Source organism: Talpa europaea (genome assembly GCF_964194135.1).
Source record: "Talpa europaea genome assembly, chromosome: 7".
Lineage (NCBI taxonomy): Eukaryota > Metazoa > Chordata > Mammalia > Eulipotyphla > Talpidae > Talpa > Talpa europaea.
Genome location: NC_140074.1, coordinates 9,704,099 through 9,722,740, shown reverse-complemented (window position 1 = coordinate 9,722,740; position 18,642 = coordinate 9,704,099). Strand labels below are relative to the sequence as shown.

Genomic DNA, 18,642 nt, shown 5'->3' with positions numbered 1-18,642 from the left:
CAAGCCTCCACTAGCAGCCACAAGCACAAGTCACAGCAATGACAGGCGACCCTCCGGTGGAGTTTCACAGAACAAGCTGACTTGGACTTGACTTTATTTGAGGACCTGCCTTTGTTAAAAGGTAGTTTTGCGCACAGTAGGGGAGAGCTGTGAGGACTAAGAAGACCTGCACCTGGGTCAGTGCAGACCCTGGATGGTGGGTGGCGCCCTCCCTTTTCCCTGGGGAAGAAGGCCTCGCATGTGAATAGCCTCTTTATTATTTTATTTCCACATGGTCTGAATTTGATTTAACTCTGCATCTTCCTCAATGAGGTTGAAATATATCATTGGTTACTTAATGGCCCTTCAAGCAATGAGGCCTTTATTAAATAGCAGCATGATATCAGGGCAATAAGGAGGCGCAGCGCCCACAAATCTCTCCCTGCTGCTTGGGGAAGATAGTCTTCCACTGTCCCCTGCAGCTCTGCCTCTCTGCCCACACAGGGAAGGGGGCGCACTACCTGGAGGGGACACATCAGTGGCTGGAAGGCCAAGATCCCCCACTTCATTGGAAAGGGGAGTCACAGTCCCTGTGGAGAAGAGACAGCCAGCACTGGCACCCGACCCTGCCCGGGACCCCAGGGGCAGCTTGGGGCCAAGGGTTGGCAACCACACACACCTGGGCGTAGGTCCTTCCTCAGGCAGGCCGGGTTACCTGTGAGCAAGGCAGAGACAATAGAGGAAGGAAGCAGGCCCTGCAGGCATCAAGAGGCTGCTGGGAGGCTCCCTAAAAGGACAGCAGTTATTCTGCAGCCAGGCAAGGACTGCTGCCTTGCTGGCTCTGCAGGCTGACTGAGTCACAGAGAATCATCTACACCCCAGCTCACTACACCCCAGCCACTCGCCAGACACTGAAGACGGGGCAGGAGTCATGCTCCCTGCCCTCCAGGAAGTTGTCCCCACTTCCTGCTCACCACCCAACCCCACTCTCTCCCCTTCTCACACTCTGGACTCCAGGGGTGTCTGGCCCCCCAATTCCCCCATACTGGAGGGGTCACGTCACCCACCCTTCTCCCCTCCCCACACTCTGGCCCCTCAATTCCCCCCATTCTGGCCCCCACCTGTTACCGCACCTGCAGAGTCCTATCTGGATATTGTCCCTGCCTCCACCTGGAGACCTCGCTCTCCCCTCTCCTCCTCCCCGGCTCAGCTCAGAGGTCCCTGCTATCCCTCCTCCTTCCCGGTGACATTGTTCTTTCTCCTCTGGATGTAATTAGCACAGAGGGGGCTGCCTAAGGGGAGTCCCACAGGGTGTCATTTGTTTGTTTGCCCAGCGCTCAACAGGGCCCATGGCACAAAATGAGGGCTCAGGAAATGTTTGAAGAATGAATGGAAAACATCGTTTCAGCCAGTATCTATCAAAAGCTTATTACATGGTATCCCAGGCATTGCGCGCTGGAGCGAGGCCCCAATAATAAACAATAATAAACAAGACAGATGTGGTCCTTGTACCAGTTGAATTTAAAATCTGGTGGGAAAGAAAGAAAATTAAACAAGCCATAAAAATACAGCTGATCCAGGCTATAGTGGCAGAAACCTCAGACCTGAGACAGAGGACGACGTGGGCAGGGAGAGAGAAAAAGATGGGCGCTGTTGCTCTCAGGATAGACCATCTCGCCAGTCGGGAACTCAGCTGTTACCGACCCAGAAAGGAGGCAAGGATGCAAATCAGCCCAAGTCTGTCAAAAACACAAGGCGCCTTGATCACCCAAGAGAGTCTCATTCACACAGGCCTTTTCTGCACCCCCAAGTCCACCCCGTCTTGCCTCCCCGTGTCCCCAGTGGGCTTCTTACACCTCACGTGACTCCTCAGCTATGTCTGCTCCATGCATGGGACTTCCAGGGCCATCGTGTGTGTCCCTCCAGGTCACCCACAGGGTGCTTGGGGCTGCTCACACTCAGGCATGTTTAATATTTTGCACACTTCTCATATTTTATCACTGTATTTCTGACAGCAGTGGAAATCCGTGATATAGTTATTATATAATATAGTTACAGTTATTATATAATATTTACCTATTATCTTAAGGGAAGTATTCAGTGGTTTAAACTGGGAATTCAGAAATATTCTGGTGGGATAAATGTACATGAGATGATTTTGGCTGGGCAATTTTATATTAATGTTGAGAATCATCTGACATGTCGTGGATGAGCGTCTTATTTTAACAATGCGCATTGCTCACCTTTGACAGAACAGATTATCCTAAGACTGTCGCTCAAAAAAATATCTAAAATAGACTGTGTTTCTAAAAAAAAACCTGCTCTTATATCTGATGAATAATTAGTGAGTACTTTTAACTTTTTAAAGAAATCCCTCGTTGGTATTCGTGCACTGGTTAAATATGAGGTTTTGTGTTGCAGTTCAATCATCTGATATTTGTTTACTATTCCAGACTATTTCTGAATTCCAAGTTTAAATCAACAAGTACTTTGTTATGTAATTATTATTTAGTAACTAATATTAACTTTTCATTAATAAGCCATCTGCTGAAAATAATTTGTTATTGAGATAGAAATACTATGTTGACTAAGTCAACATTTTTTGATTCACACAAAAGGAGATCGAGTAGCAGCCCTGGATCAAGGACTGGGGTGGGGTCTGAGTTTGTCTTTATGGGGCAGTGCCTTGCACAAGACATTCAACATACATTTATTGAGTGAATAATAAAGATCTCCAAGGCCTCAGAAGTGAACATCACCACATTTGTACACTTGATTTCCCCATACTTCTTGAAATACGTCTGCACATTCTAGTGGAATAGTACCACAGGATTTCTCCAAACCACAGTCCTGGGTGACCAGCTGAAGCTTATTAAGCTGCCACACAGCGGGGATCATTTGCTTCTCCCTTTGTTCCCTAGACACAGAGCACTTTTTCCAAGAACATCTTAAGAGTGAGAAGTTTTCACAGTTATAACATATCATTAGAGGAACATCTTTGAAACCTGCCTAGGGAGTCGTAGAGCTTAGTGATTTCTGAGAAAATGCCATAAAAATCCAGTAAAAAGACAAGGCTTTGTGTAAGTCATTTCAAACAGAGCCTGAGGTTCCTTAAGAAAGGAGCAATGCACAGGCTAAAGAAAGCTCAGTGATCACGGAAGGCAAACCCAGCCAAATCTCAGGCTGGCAGGGACTTACCAGCAGCTGGCTCCCTATTTCTGGCTTGAGCCTTGCAATGTAAGAGACAGGATGAGTTCACTGCCTGGAATCCCTTTATGTCATTTCCCTTTAAAGAAAATAGTCACTTTGAAGGTAGTCCAAAAAACAGCACTCAAACCATTACTGATTACACAGTTCAATTCAATTAACATTTGCTGAATGCCTTCTCTGTGCCAGGCATCGGAGGACTCAAAGATGAGTGAGATAGGCTCCCTGCTACTGAATATCTTACAGTCCAGGGAAGATAATAACCTTCCCCTTCCAGCATCATCATGTCCCAGGTAGTGCTATCTTGCACCCAGTCTACAACAGCATCCTAATTTGCCTCTGGCGCCACTAGGGAATACTAATCCCTCCTCCACAAGGCAGCCAGCGTGATCTTTTCAAAAGACAAGTATAATCATCTTGTTCCCAGTTCATTGGCAAAGGACTGCCCTCTGTGTGTACTCTGGGGCCTGAATGCCTGCTGGCAACGCAAGCATCAGATTGGAAAACTCCAAATTCAAGCCAGGCCCTCTCACCCACATTCTCAGTGGGTGAAGGAGGAAAAAAAGCCATCCTGTCTTGCCCTTGGCTCAGGGAAAGGGGAAATAGAAGGGCAAAGTCTCCCCCAGGTATGCATACCCATGACACCCTCTCCATCCAAGTCTGGAGTCAGTACTCAATGATGCTTATAAGCTGAAAGGCTTAAGTCCAAACATGAAGTTCTAAGTGTTCTGGTTGGTAGAGCCTTCCAGGGAAGCTGCACAAGATGCAAATCCTCACTTCAAACCTAGGCCTCAAAGAATTGTTAGAGAATAAATTTGCAAGAAACACAGCTCCCTGTCAAAAAAGGTTTAACAACATCTAAATCAGAATTCCAGGGAGAAGAAAGAGACTGGGAGAGAGACACTATGAAAGAGAAAACACAAGAGAATTTTCCAGAATGGATAAGATATCCAACCCAACCTCAGAGAGAAGAATCTCAATAAATCCAAAGCAGAATAAATGCAAAGAAATTCTTGCCGAGATAGACCTAAGGACACGGAAGACATTTTGAAGGGATTTTAAAGCAACCAGGAGAAAGACACTTTACCAGCAGAAGAAAAGAGTGGACTTAAGAGGTGACTTCCCCACGGCCTCAGCGTGCAGAGACCACGCAGCTCAACAGAACTGCATGCACAGCAACACTAACTTTCAAGAAGGCAAAATGAAGGCAATTTTGGATAAATAAAAACTGACAGAATATATCACAAATAGTCCTTCACTAAAGGAACTTCTAAAAGGTGATTTCCAGGAGAGAGAAAATGATTCCAGAAGGAAGATCTGAGTTGTAAAATAGAATACTAAAATGATGAACATAGGTAAGCCTAAAATTCACTGAGACTATGAAAAATAATTATAAGGTCTAAATTGTGAAGTTAAAAAAAAGGATAAAGTAAGAAGTAAAACATTGGACAATGAAAGTCTGTCTGTGAGGTGGATGGTACAAGCAAAACAAAAGCATCCTAAGGTTGTTGATCTTTGTGTTGATGAGAGAAAAAAAGATAGCAACTTTAACTTTTGTGAAATTATACACATTAAATTTTCTAGGGCAATCACAAGAGGAATAAAAATAGTTAGGTTAACTTCTATGCTGGCATGGGGGTAATGGAAAAATAAAAATATCAATTTTAAAAGATATGAAATATGCAATATAGAGGAAAACGTTAATATAACTCTTCAAGTAATTAATAATCTGACAAAAACAGTAGGGCTATAAAATTTATATGATACAAGCCTCAAGCTCTAATCTAACAAATGTATATATATGTAAAATATTGCACCCAGTTACTACAATACACCCTTTCAAGCATACATGGAACATCTGCTCTAGTATTAGGCTATAAAGCAAAAAAATGGGGGGGGGGCGGCTAATGAGGGAGAGAGGGAAGAGGAAGTGGGAAAGAAAGGAGGAGAAAAAGAACATCCCCTAAGCAAGGATGCAATTAAGTTAGAAATTAACAATGGAAAAGCCAAAACATTCTTGTATGTGTGAAAACTCTAACAAACCACAAATCTAAATAACCCATGGGTCAAGAAAGAAATTTTCTTGAAAATGTGAAATATATAGAAATAAAAGGTAATTTGATGAAATGCTACACAGCAAAACTTGAGGGTGGCGCTAAAGCAGCACTGAGAGGCAAGTGTGTAGTCTTGTACACTTTTAGTAGAAAAGCTAATGATAAGCTAAGCAGCCAACCTAAAGTCAGAAAAAGAACAACAAAATAGACTTCAAAAAACAGAAGGAAACAAATAACAAAGAGAAGAAAGTCATGAAATAGAAAACAAAGATATAATGAAGATGATCAGTCACTTCTTTTGGGAACATATTCTCAAGGCTCATCCATTCTGGAGTATGATCAGTACTTCATTCCTTTGCAGGGCCAAGTAATATTCCAATGTGGTATATACCACATTTTAGTTATCCATTAGTTGGTGGTAAATTGGTTGCTTCCGCCTTTTGTCTCTCATTAAAAATGCTACAATGAACATTAGTATACAGTTTCTGTGTGGATATAAGATTTCATTTTGCTTGGCTATATATACTAGGAGTGGGTTGTTGGCATGTGGTAATTCCATGTTAAATATTTTGAGGAACTGCCAAACTGTTTTTCAAATGACTGCACCATTATACATTCCCAGCAGGAGTGTATAAAGGTTCCAATTTCTCCACATTGTCATCAACACCTAATCTGTGTTCTTTATTATAAACATCCTGGTGGGTATGAAAGTGGCATTTCTTTATGGTTTTGAATTTTGTTTCCTTAATAGCTAATAATGGCATATGACATTTTACCACAGCTCTTAAAGTATCCTTTTTTTACATAAAGATATTTTGACCAAACCTAAGATATAAACTATTGAAACTTTCAGCAGTTCATAGCCCAACCATATGTGAAATACTTAAGTCTTACCCTGGGTGGTAAGAACAGGAGTGGGGTAAGGAATTAATGTGGGAGGTAAAGGACAGGGGGAATTTGACTATGTGACTGGACACATAATTTGAGAGTTTTAAAGTGACTTTACATTCAATGTGGTGAATTTAGATGTATCAGCTACACCAAAATAGTCATATTAAAATGCCCTGCTCTGAAGTAGGAACTAATTGTTTGGAGTTATATTTAGTAAAGACAGAGAGAATATTCATTTCTATCACTCTCTTCCCTAAGATTTATCATTATATCCTTCAAAAGTAAGTACTTAAAGGAACTCATATACTAATGAGTACAAATTGCTATAACTCTTTGAGAATGCATTTTGGAAATACATCCTAAAAGCCTGAAAATGGGCATGCCCTTTCACTCAATTATTTCATTTCTGGAAGCTTATCTTAAGAAAATAATATGAGGTATGGGGGGTGGGGATGGAGAGCAAAGAAGCATTCCAGAAATTTTTTCATAGAGGCATCAATCTTAACATTTTATAACATGCAAATAAATAATGAAATATAAATCACCAAATGAGATTTTTTGCAGCAACTAAAATGACACTTATGAAAAATTAGTATAGTATGGGAAATATTTAAATCATAATGTGGGTATTAATTTTAACATCATAAAGCTATATCAGCTTTGTGAAACATTAACAAAATTATATAGGCTTTTGTAAAATATAAAAATTTATGCCTAGGAGAAATGCTACAATGAAATGCTTCAAAATGAAAATAGTTATTGCATTTCTATGTTGGGATTATATATTTTTAATTTTTTGCAAAGTCTTAATATTTTAAACAATGTACAAAGACTATTTATAAAAGTGATAAATGTGTTTTTCAAGTAAAACTAAGAGCCAGGCTCAATGCCCAGCCCTGCATTGTTTCCAATGGCCTTATTTCTAAGTGACCAGGAAAGAATATTCTAGTTAGATGTACCGTGTGACTACTGGAACAAGACCTGGCCTGGGAGCCAGGAGGCCCAAGCTCTCATTCGAAGTTGTATGTCACTTAAGTCCTCTGAATGGTGGGAGAGTTGAAACAGAACAAATTCTCAGAGCATGCTGACTTTGGCAGAGCTGCTACAGATGTTATTAAAGTTGGACAACAATAAAAAATATGCAGCTGGGCTACAAATATCACAACACTCAGGTGGCAGAACTAGTTGAGTGGTGGGGCCTCATTCCAATGACATCTGTTAGGCAGACGTAATGAAGTCTACTATACACGCTAGAGTCCTAGACAACTTAGATCAATGTGTGTGAAATTTCCACAATAAACATCTAGTTTCATAGAAATATAAGACTCTAAGCCTCCCCATAAAACCTGCTAATTTACTAGATGTTTACTAGCACCTGAAGATGGAAGTGTGTGTTTCTCCAACCTCCTTAGGCTACCAAGTTGATGATAATTAAGGACTATTTTTAGTGAATAGGAAGGAGAAAATTTTTTGTTTATAATAATGTAGATCTCACAAAACAAATGATTACCTGTTAGATGATTAAACAATAAATAGGAGGGGAAAGATTCACAACACATATGAGACAAAAAGTAACTCTGTAATATTGAGAAACCAATAAGAAAAACTTAACCCAAAAGATAAATGAGCGAAGAGCACACTGAGACATTTCACAAATGAAGCGGAACAAAAGACTATTAAGCTTGGCCAAAATGTCCCACCATGTTGATAAGCAGGGAAATGTGAGTTAAAAGAACACAGTTTTGCCTATCAGCTCAGCAAAAGCTTAGATTTCCCGGACACAAGGTAGCAGAGCACGACGCCAGGAGCAAGACGCGCTCTCTCTCTCTCTCTCTCTCTCTCTCTCTCTCTCTCTCTCTCTCTCTCTCTCTCTCTCTCTCTCTCACACACACACACACACACACACACACACACACCCCGCCGGGCACCTGGGCGGGAACAGAAAATGCTCACCCCCTTTGACCCCGCAACTCCTGGGGATTTCTCCTACAGAACTAATTGCACGAGCAAATACTTAATGTTCAAAAGGTGATGTTTGCTGCATCTTTCTCATAATAGCAAAGAAAAAATGTTCAAACAATATCATCAATAAATTTCATGGTAGTAGATCCATTCAATGGATGATTAAATTGTTAGTAAAATGAAATGAATCTATAAGGCAAACAGAGAAAGATGCCCACGAGGTACTGATAAAAAAAAAGCAGCTGCCAAGCACTAGGGATCATACAACTGCAGCATGAAGAACAAAATAAAATTGTAGGTATGTATCTCTTGCATCTCTACAGATGATGATCATGTGGTCATGAGCCCGGTTCCCCAGATGCTCCCGAGCTCCCCTTTGCACCCTCACAGGAGGACAGCACAGCCCCTGTCCCTCTGAAGTCAGTCATGCATGTAACTGGCTTTGGCAAAAAAAAAAAATCCGAGCACAGTCACTCCTGAGAGCAAGTCTGCCCTTGCACAGTTCATTTACCACGCTGCTGCCCCCACAGTGAGTCACTGAAGCAGGTGCTGAGCAGGAAGCCCAGGTCTCTGAATAAGAGAGAGAATGACATCCCTCATCACCCCCATGATCCTGCCCCTAAATATGAGCAAGAAATAAACTCCTGTCATGTTCCAGGCCAATATTATGCGGCTGCTGTTACTATAGCACAATGTAGCATCCTGATACTTACAGGAAATAGGGGGAAAATATCAGAAAGACACACACCATACTGTAATCCTGGCATGACCCCTGAGGAGAAGAATTAGAGGGGAAGGGGGAGAGGGTAGGTAATGGAGAGTGGGGATTTCCAGGTTTTATTTCATACGCTTGGGGCTGTATAAATTTTTAGCACATAGGTCATTTTGGAATTTGACAAAGATATTTGGACATCCCCTACACTATCCAGAAGTTTCCACTGTTGCTTTTTAATAAACCATAGTTCTACCACAAAGAGAAATAAAATCTCCCAAAACACACAAAAAGCAAAATATGGGGGCCTCCCTGGTGGCGCAAGGGGCTAAGCACCGCACTATGAAGCAATTTGCAGCCTCTGCAGCAAGAGTTAGATTCCTAGCTGGACAGGGAGAAACCCACGTGGTGAGACCTCTCCTGTCTCGCCCGCTGCTCCCTTCAGCAGTGTACTTCGGTCAATCTGCCTGTTCTGTTCCCCACTCTGGCTCTGGTGAATCCTCTCGCACACACACCCCCCCACATCTCTGGCCTGTACCCCAGTTCTTGTGTGCATAAATAAATAAATTTTTTAAAAAAGATCAAAATATGAAAGAGGAAAATCATAGATAAATGAGGCCTGTGCAAGAATTGTAGCAGATGAACTGGGGTGTTCTTGGAAAAGTGAAGCTTCCTGGGAGACGGCGGGCAATCTCGCCATCATCCTGCCCTGTTCTTTCACCCGGTTAAGGATGAGGTTTCCCTGACACAGAAGCAGAGGGGAGAGGAAAGGCCTGCTAGGACTTAGGTAGTGGTTTGAAACCACCAGGGAAGCCACACACAAATGGCGGTCAAGGCAGCTTTTAAAACCAGGCAGGATCCGAAGCAGTGGGCAAGGAGAGAGGTGCGTCCATCTGGAACAGAGAAACGCCACCACTCCTCTCACGTATAACCTGTGCAAAGGAATCTGGGGGACATGACTCAGCTGCAGAGGAGGAACCACCAGGAGGGGGCGGGCTCCAAATTAATGCAAGAGAATAGCCAGATTATTTAGTTATATATAAATTGACTTGTCTGTTGGAAAATTTAATTACGATGTCCTAGAAATCAGAGAGAGAGAGTCAAACCCACAGGTACTCTTACTCTGAAGCACCAGGTACTACAAAGATTATCTGACCTAATCCTCCTAACAACCCTATTAAGGATTTCATGTTCCTCCTTACAGAGGAGGACCCGTTGGCTCAGGCAAGCAAAGCAGGCCCAGGGGTCTTCTGCCAAGTCAGAGCCACACCTGGCTGTGGTCTTTTGGGGAGCAGAGGGGCCCTCACAATGAGAGCAAGAGTCAGCCCAGGAAAATCCATGTCTTCATGCAGCTAGGGTACCTTCAGATAACCCCCTTAGTTGTCCCCTGTGAACTAGTCACCTTGCAGGTTAACCCAAAGTGAAGATACTAACATCCTTCAAACAGCTAATACGTTTCCCATGGTGACACATATAATGAATGTACCAAAGCACAAGACAGGCCCCGGGTCTGGCATAGGGCTTTAAAAACACAGTTAGATTCATGAAATCTTAAAGTATAACTGACTTTAAAAGAAAAAGCTTTAAATCAGAGTTATTTAAAAAAAATCAAGCCTAGATTATATCACATTGACATATTCAAAATGTAACTGCCTCCTAGTGGGATCTGCTGTATCCCAAGAACCCAACCATAACCTGGCACAAAGTAGCTCTCCAAATGCTTATTAAATGATTCAATATCCATTTAACCGGTAACCTATAGATGCAGACAAAATTCTCCAATGTTCTCTAGTTTAAAAAACAATGGATCAAATAAGCAATGCCTGTCATCAGCCAACATAGGGACATAATTAACACTCGCCGTAAGTCCCCAAGCGTCAAAGCACTGGGTTATGGCAGTTGGCATCCATTCCCTCACTGAATTTCACTATAATTCTGCAAAATCAGTGTCACTGGCCACCGTCGAAGAAACCAAGGCTCAGGGAGTCTCTGTACTTAGCACACAGCACATGGATCACATAAGCAGTTAGTGGTAAGGATTTTAAGTCATCTGTCTGAATCCAAAGTCCATGCCACCCCCAGAATAGAGCTTCCCCTTCACAGAAGATACTCCGAGTGGCTGATTACTTTCATAGCATGTTCTTTTCAAGGAATAGATCTCAAAGAACAAAGAAATGTGTGATTGAGCTTTTGCAACTTCTGCTGCTCCAACACCAGAAACCAGAATGCTACCAAGATTGAGGTTACTCACAATGGAGAGTATGTTCCTATAACACAGAAAATCGCTCCAGCAATAACAACATCTGCTAAGAAGACAGACTCCTAGCTGGCAGTGGTTAGAGAACTTGAATGTGTGCCCTGGCATTCACCACCTTTTAAAGGTTTAAGGATTAGTGTGGATTCATGAGGCTGTTACGCAGATAGTATTGTTCAAAGGATGGCAATGTGTGATTTTTATGGCATGACAAGCTTAACTTACAAAGGAAAAATCCTGGCGGACGAGACATTAAAATAACAAGTCTGTTGAGGGAGAGCAGTTGACGGAGTAGGACGGAAACCATTCTTAAATGTAATGCTGTTTTCAAAAAGTAGAACGTAAGTCATGATGACGGTCATTCAAACGAGAAAGCGGGGAATGTTAAACTATTCGGTGCTTCATTTTCCACTCTGCCATCACCCACGAGGAACCTGGGACACAGTGATCCACAGGGGGCTCACGCGGCACAGAGGGGCAAGGCATCTGCAGCACAGCCCGCTTCTCCTTCGCAAGCAGCGATGACGTAGGTTTTGGAGGGGCCTGCCCCGAATGCTCCCCTGCCAGGCAAGTTATATTTCAGTGTGTTCTGTGTGCCATGTCGCTCTCCAGACACTGAGCGGCTTGCTCTGTTGTTGGAGAGCTCCCGTTCAGAAGAGGCACGGGAGGGAGAATCAGAGAGACTGGAAACGTAGAAACCACACCGAGAAGTAGGTTTGGGAACAAGGGACACTGCTGGCTGCCCCCGACTTCCTGGCCTCCCACTTCCTTGGGGCTCACTCCTCCATCCTGGACTTGTTATCTTGGAATAATAATAGAACAACTGCTTGCAGGGTGGATTCTTGCAACGGATTAGCACAATGATAGCATGGGACTGCACACTGGCTCCTAGGACGGAACGGAATGGCTCTGCCAGTTGCAACCAGTGTGGCCTTGAGCTAGCCCTGGGTCAGCCTTTCTCTGAACCTGTTTCCTCATCCATAAGTTGGAATGATAATAGGATCTACTTCAGAGGGTTGCTGTGAGGGTTAAGTAAACTTATCCAAGGAAAAGTTGGACTAATGAGTAGCTAATGAGGAGAGGCAGTGAGTAGTGCCCAGCACCTCAGAGATACCTTGACAGCAGTCATTATAACAGCACATTGGGCTTCCCTGGTGGCACAGGGGTTAAAGACACAGAGCTATCAAGCTATCAGCAGCCACTGCAGCATGAGTTCAATCCCCAGGCAGGGAGACACCCACATGGTGCAGCAGACCTCTCCTGTCTCGCCCATTGCTCCCCTCAGGAGGGTTATTTCAGTAGATCTGCCTGTTCTGCTTCCTGCTCTGTCTCTGGTGAATCCTCTCACACCCTGCAACTCCGGCCTACATCCCAGTCCTTGTATGCATAAATAAATAAATCTTTTTTTAAAAATTCCAGCACAGGGGCCTCCCTGGTGGCGCAGGCGGTTGAGTGTGGCTCTGTGAAACTGTATGCAGCCTCTGCAGCGCAGGTTCGATCCCAGCCGGCCAGCGAGAATCCCACATGGCAAAGCAGACCTCTCCTGTCTCGCCCGCTGTTCCCCTCAGCCGTGTATTTTGTCAGTCTGCCCATTCTGTTCTCCGCTCTGTCTCTGGTGAGTCCTCTCACCCTCCCGCGCATCTGGCCTGTACCCCAATCCTTGTATAAATAAAATTTAAAAAAAAAAATCTTTTAAAAAAATTAAAAAGAAAAAAATACCAGGGCCTCCCGGTGGCGCAGCAGTTGAGCGCTGGGTTGCGAAGCTGCCCGCGGCCTCTGTGGCGCAGGTTCCATCCCCGGCTGCTCCCCGGCCACCAGAGGAGGGTCCCGCATGGCGCGTAGACCTCTCCTGCCGCCCGCTGCTCCCCTCAGCAGTGTACTTCGGTCCTTCTGCCTGCTCTGCTCCCCGCTCTGGCTCTGGTGAATTCTCTCACCCTCCCGCGCTTCTGACTGTACCCAGTGCTTGTATAAATAAATAAATAACTCTTTAAAAAAAAAAAATACCAGCACAAGTTCAGAGCAGGAGCAACGGAGGAGGGCAGGATGAATTTCAGAAGACAAATGTGGAGACAAAAGATCTTGGGTCAGGGCTCATGCACACTGTGGTCAACAAAAGTCCTTTTATCAAGTCTCCGGGAGCCCTGCTTCCTGTGAGTGGTGTCCATGGCACCAACGGGCACACGTATACAACCTCCATCTCCAAGGAGGGCAGCTCACCTGGGTGGCAACTATTCTCCAGGGTGTCTTTTCCCTGGGGTTTTCTTTAATGAGGGCGTCAAAACTGCAAAAGAAGACGGAGGGGGTGGGGGAAGGCTCCCACAAGTGCACAAGGAGCAGACAGCCCCACAAACCTTCATCGAGCAACTACGAGTAGGGGGCCTCTCTCCTGTTGCCACTTCACAGGCGACTCTGTAAACAGGACTTGGCTTTTCTGGAATGAACTTTTGTCTTTCCGACAAGTTCACAGAGCAAATGTTTGTGAAGTTTCCTTTGAGGAATAAATTTAACATTGTGGACACAGTTGAAATGGACCTAACCAGTGTGAACAGGACTGAAAAGGGAATCATCTGAGGGTTGGGCAAGGCAAGTTCCATCTATGGAGGAGAATCTAGGCAAGCCTGTGTGATCTGGCACCTTCTTCTCTCTGCTCTCCCACCTCCTCCCTAAGCTGCTATCATCCTGTCTTTCACACAGGCCCTCTGTATGAAATGCCCTTGACCCGCTCAACTTCCAGAATGGAGACTGTAGTTGTGTGCTTGTCTGTCCCTTGACCCTGGGAGCTGCTGAAGGGCAAGAAATGAATCCTATTCATACCCTATTCATATCCTATTGCAATCCTTAACCCAGGGCCTGCCAGTAGAGAGCCCCCGGGGGGCAGGGGAAGGGCACAGAACTACAGACTGGTTTTGAATGGTCGACCTCCTTCCAATGCTAGTCCTGCCACTTGCCAGCTGTATGGCCTGGGCTGTTAACCTCTAAGGACCCCACCCACCTCCCCCATGAAAAGGAGACAACCAGGCACTTACTGAATCAGGCTGTTGGAGAATCAAATCACTGCAAATCTGAAAGCACTGAGAAGAATGCCGGGCACAGAGCTATGTGAGGGCTCATTACAGGGGCTGCTGTTTACTGTCACTGCTGTGGCTGGGGATGTGCGCAGAACAGAGAAGAGGGGAGAAGGGAAATGATGCGTGCAGAGCCAACATCTGAACTTGCTGGAGGGCTGGTGCTGGCCTGCTCAGGGCCCCTGACTGTGCACATACAGCAGGAGGCAGAGCCCTTACTTTGGTTGGTGTTCACGACCTTGTCTCTTACTGGGCGAGCCGCCTACCCTGTCAAAGCCCGCCAGCCAGCAGTACACATGACCCGCGAGGGACACCGGGGTGCACTCCTCAAGCCTCAACCCCCAACAGGGGTTCCTGCTCCTAGAACATCAGCACGGGGAAATGATCTTGTCCAACATCTTCCCTGTAGCAGCTAGGGAAACTGAGGCCTGGGAAGCCACTTGTTTGCACTTTGTTAGAACCTGGTTTATGCCACATGTTCCTTGCCATGCAGTCAACTTTGTAGTGGGTGCTAAGAGTACCGTGAGAAATTTTAAAGTGTCCCTAGTCTGGTACTTCTTAAACTCCACATTCCAGGGTATTGAGAGATGTGAGCGCTGATGTATTTCCTCCATTCACTGGATGAACATTTACTGAACACCAGGGTGTATTCGATTGGAGCATTGGGGACACACATCAGATACCACTCTTGCACTCAGGACCGCACAGACCAGTTGGGAAGAGTGATATTCAGTAAACAATGATACATTTACTAGTAAGGTCTTATTCTTGTGAGCGAATTATGTTTTAAAATATACTGGAATGGGTATCTCCACTTACATGCCAGTATGCCTTCTGAGCAGGAGAGAAAGGCAGTGCCGGGAGTGGAGGGGGTGCATGCTGGAGAACACCCACCCACTGGGTCCACCAGTGCAAGGGTGGCATGTAGATTAGCATTACACGATGTGACTGTAGCTGGAGAGAGAGTGGGAATCACTGAACTAGCTCTGCCCACTCATTTGACAAACAGGCAGACTAAGGCCTAAAGAGCTTAACTCTTATGCCCAAGCAGTATAGTCAAGAAGTAGAAGAACCTTAAAATTCTAGAGAGGCTCACACAGACTTCCTCAACAAAGTTCAGGCCCCACAGTGTGACACACAATCGAACCCTGCTCACTTCTCCTGCCTCACTGCTCACCATTCTTGGCCCACTCTGAAATCCAACTTTACAGAACTGCGTGCTAACCCCAGAGTAGCTCTGCTTTGCCCCTACTGCTCCCTATCCTGGGGTTCCAGCCAATGACCCCTAAATAACTCCTAATCCTTTTCAGCACTCAGAACTCAGCTCGAGTTTCTCTCCTCCAGGAAGCTCTTCCTGAGGTTTCCCCTCCTTGACCTTATGCCTTCACTGAGAGAGAAATACTCATCACATAATGGATTTATCCATTCATCAAATATTTATTGAGCAAATTCTCTGTGCCAAGCACCTGAGATACAGCAGTAAGTAAAACAAAATCCCTGCCCTCATGGAGCTTACATTCTAGTGATGGAAACAGACAATAAACAAGCAGTACAAAATATTTAAGGCAGATTTCAATGCTATAAACAACAATAACAACAATAATAATAAAGAAGCACAAGGGTGGGTGCAGGTATCAGCAAGGAAGGCTTCCTGGAGGAGGTGGCATTTGCTCAGAGATCTGAAGAGACAGAGTAAGCCAAGCAAATAACTGGGGAACAGCATTTCAGGAAGCAGCAGCAAAGGCCCTGCAACAGTGCAATGAATGGGTTCCATCCCCAACTGAACTGTAAGGTCCTGAGAGCAAGCGTTACATCTCAAGCATCTTTAATGTGTAGGGTTACTTAGAGAATGAGTGAGTGAATTTGGGCTGCCATGGATGCCTGCAGATTTCTGAGTCCACAAAGCTCTATCTCTGGGGATCCAGACAGCTTCACGTCTCTCTCCCACAGGCTAAGCTCAGCCCAGGCCCTGCTTGGGCCAAGCCGCTTTGCCTGACTCTGGGGCCTGGTTTCAGTCCCTGGATCCTCTCTTCATGAGGACCATGGGACTGACAAGTTCTCTAGTTTTCTCTTGTTCTGGTCTTCATATCTCTGGCCTGGATCTAGGTCCCTTCCAGAATGCCCTAACTTCTCCATGTTCCCCAGACCCGAAAGTCCTCCCCCAAATCCAAGCCCCAAGGCCCTGGCACCTGGACTTCCTTACCAGGAAGTCTGTCCTTTCCTCCAAACCACATTACTCCTTCATGCTGAGACATTAATCCTTTCGCAGCCATATCTCTGCACCTCCCATTCCTGAACATCTACCATAACCAAGACCCAGGGCTTAGTAGCTAAGTCCTCACATTGCCTGCTGCAGGTCCTGTTTCCTCAGTGACCATCTGGGTCTAAACCTCTGGACTTGCCTAGCCCAGATGGCAGCCCTGGCGCTCCTGAAAGCCTCAGGGCTAAACTCAACCTGCTTCAACAGGCATCTCCATGTCATTGGTGGTTCATCCCAGCCCCAACACATCTAAAATGGGCTCAGGGACAAATAACCCATTCATTCATCCACCCTTCCGTCCGCCACTCACTGACACCTGCCATACGCCAAGCCCTGGTTCATATAATACACGGATGCTGATGGTGACGGTGACAGTGATGGTGAAGGAGAGAGAGGAGAGGGTGGTAAGACCATTTACTGCACACCTGTGCGTCCTACAACAGGCAGTGAGTCTTCTCATGCTAACAGAACCACAAGAGAGGTATTAGTAGCCTCACTTTACAGACGAGGAAACAGAGAAGGAGCTTGCCTGAGGGCGCACTGCTCAGTGGCAGGGCAGTGAGACCCTCGGTCAGTCCGCCCCAAAATACAAACTGTTAAACTGCGCGAGAATCGTGCAGTAAGTGCTAAGCAAATAGAACTTAAATGAAGAGGTAGAAGAGAGAGGGTCCAGGCAGGGAACTCACCGCTGGTGGAGGGAGACAGACATACAAACAAACATCTACAAAGCAGGCAGAGCCCCACAGGAGGAGTGGCGACCTGACCTGGAGGGGTCTGAACGCCTTCCCGGAGGACGAGCCTGGGCTAGGCCTTGAGGATGGACAGCTTGCGGCCGACACGCGGGCTCAGCGTGGCGGGCAGGAGCTCGGCCCTCAGAGCTGGCCCGGGCCGCGCCGGCCCTCCGAGGTCGTCCAGCCCCCCCACCCCCCTCGCCCTCGGGCCGGCCGGGCCTCACCTCCTTCCACTTGAGCTGCCGGAGGCTGATCTTCAGGGCGTCCAGGGAGGTCCTGGCCTTGGAGCTGTCCACGGTGACGCGCCGCCGGGAGGCCCGCTCCTGGGGCTGGCGGCCCGAGCCCCGCGGGCAGCTTCGGCCCTTGCTCCCGGGCTTGGCGCGCGAGCAGCGGCCCCGCGAGGACGGCGGCTTCGGCGGGGACGGGGACGGGGACGGGGACGGGGACCGGGACGGGGACGGCGCGGGCGGCGGCCGCCGGAGGTCGCGGGCGTCCCCCTCCTCGGCCGCGCGGGGCTGCGCCGGCGGCGGCGCTGGGGGCGGCTCCCCCCGCGCCTGGGGCTCCGGCTCCCCGGCCGCGCCCGCGTCCACCGCGCCCTGCTCCGCCGCCTCCCGCGCCCCGGCCGCGGCCTCCGCCCGCGCCTCACACCCGCGCGCCGGCGCCGCCGGGCCGCCCCGCTGCATGGCGCTCAGGGCCGGTGCCAGCGCCGGTGCCAGCGCCGCCGCCGCCGCTCCGCCGCCCCGGCCCGCGCCCAAACTGCTGCCGCCGGCGCCGCTGCCACGCGCTCCCCGCCCGAGCCCGTTGCCATGATCGCTCAGGCTCCGGTTGACAAGGGCGGGCGCCGCCGCGGGATGGGGCGCCGGAAGGGACAATTTACGTCCGAGCCCGGCGACCTCATAGGCGGGCGTCCTCACGTGACCGGGCCTGTCACAGAGGCGGCGGCGGCCATCTTGGATGAGGGCAAAAGGCCTCCGGAGCCCGCCCAGCCAGAAGCCAGCTGGCTTCCCGAGGCGCGGAATTTGAGGGGAGAGTTTGGAGGTGAGCTCCAGCGGAGAAGAAGGCCACTTATGGGAATCCTGGGCCTTATGAGGCCTGGGGAGGAGAGACATCACCCCGAACAAGAGGCCCACCTTGCCTCTCCCCCACAGACTCTGGCTATGGTAACCCCAGTTCTGATGGCGGAGGCACAGCCTCACCCTTTGGAGGGATCTCCGCCATCGGGAGGCGCCTCAGTCTGAAGATGGACGGGACATATCCAGGCCGTCGGAGCAGCTGTCGTTTGAAGCAACACCTTGCTGATCCTAGAACTCCCTGACTCGGGGGGCAGGGGGGGGACACCTTTCCCTGTTCTCAGGATGCTCCCAGTCGAGTTCAACCTGTAGGTTCATAATAAAAATGACGCCATAAGGTGTCATTTTTTTATTGGAGTAATATAAATGTAACATAAAATTTACCCTTTGAACCATTTTTAAGTATACAGTCCAGTGGCACTAAGTACATTCCCCATCCATCACCAACATGGTGCCG

The 18,642-nt window shown here is 47.1% G+C and overlaps 1 protein-coding gene across 1 annotated transcript in view; it reads right to left on the bottom strand.

Annotated features, from left to right (window-relative positions):
• TTLL11 (tubulin tyrosine ligase like 11) overlaps nt 1–18,064 on the bottom strand; it is a gene marked incomplete at both ends in the record, with an annotated part of 196,336 nt that extends 178,272 nt beyond the window's left edge. The window contains 3 exon segments of the mRNA XM_084236353.1: nt 17,340–18,004; nt 18,007–18,025; nt 18,029–18,064. Of these exon segments, the coding sequence (XP_084092479.1) occupies nt 17,340–18,004; nt 18,007–18,025; nt 18,029–18,064 (720 nt within the window).
• Between the last annotated feature and the right edge of the window lie 578 nt (nt 18,065–18,642).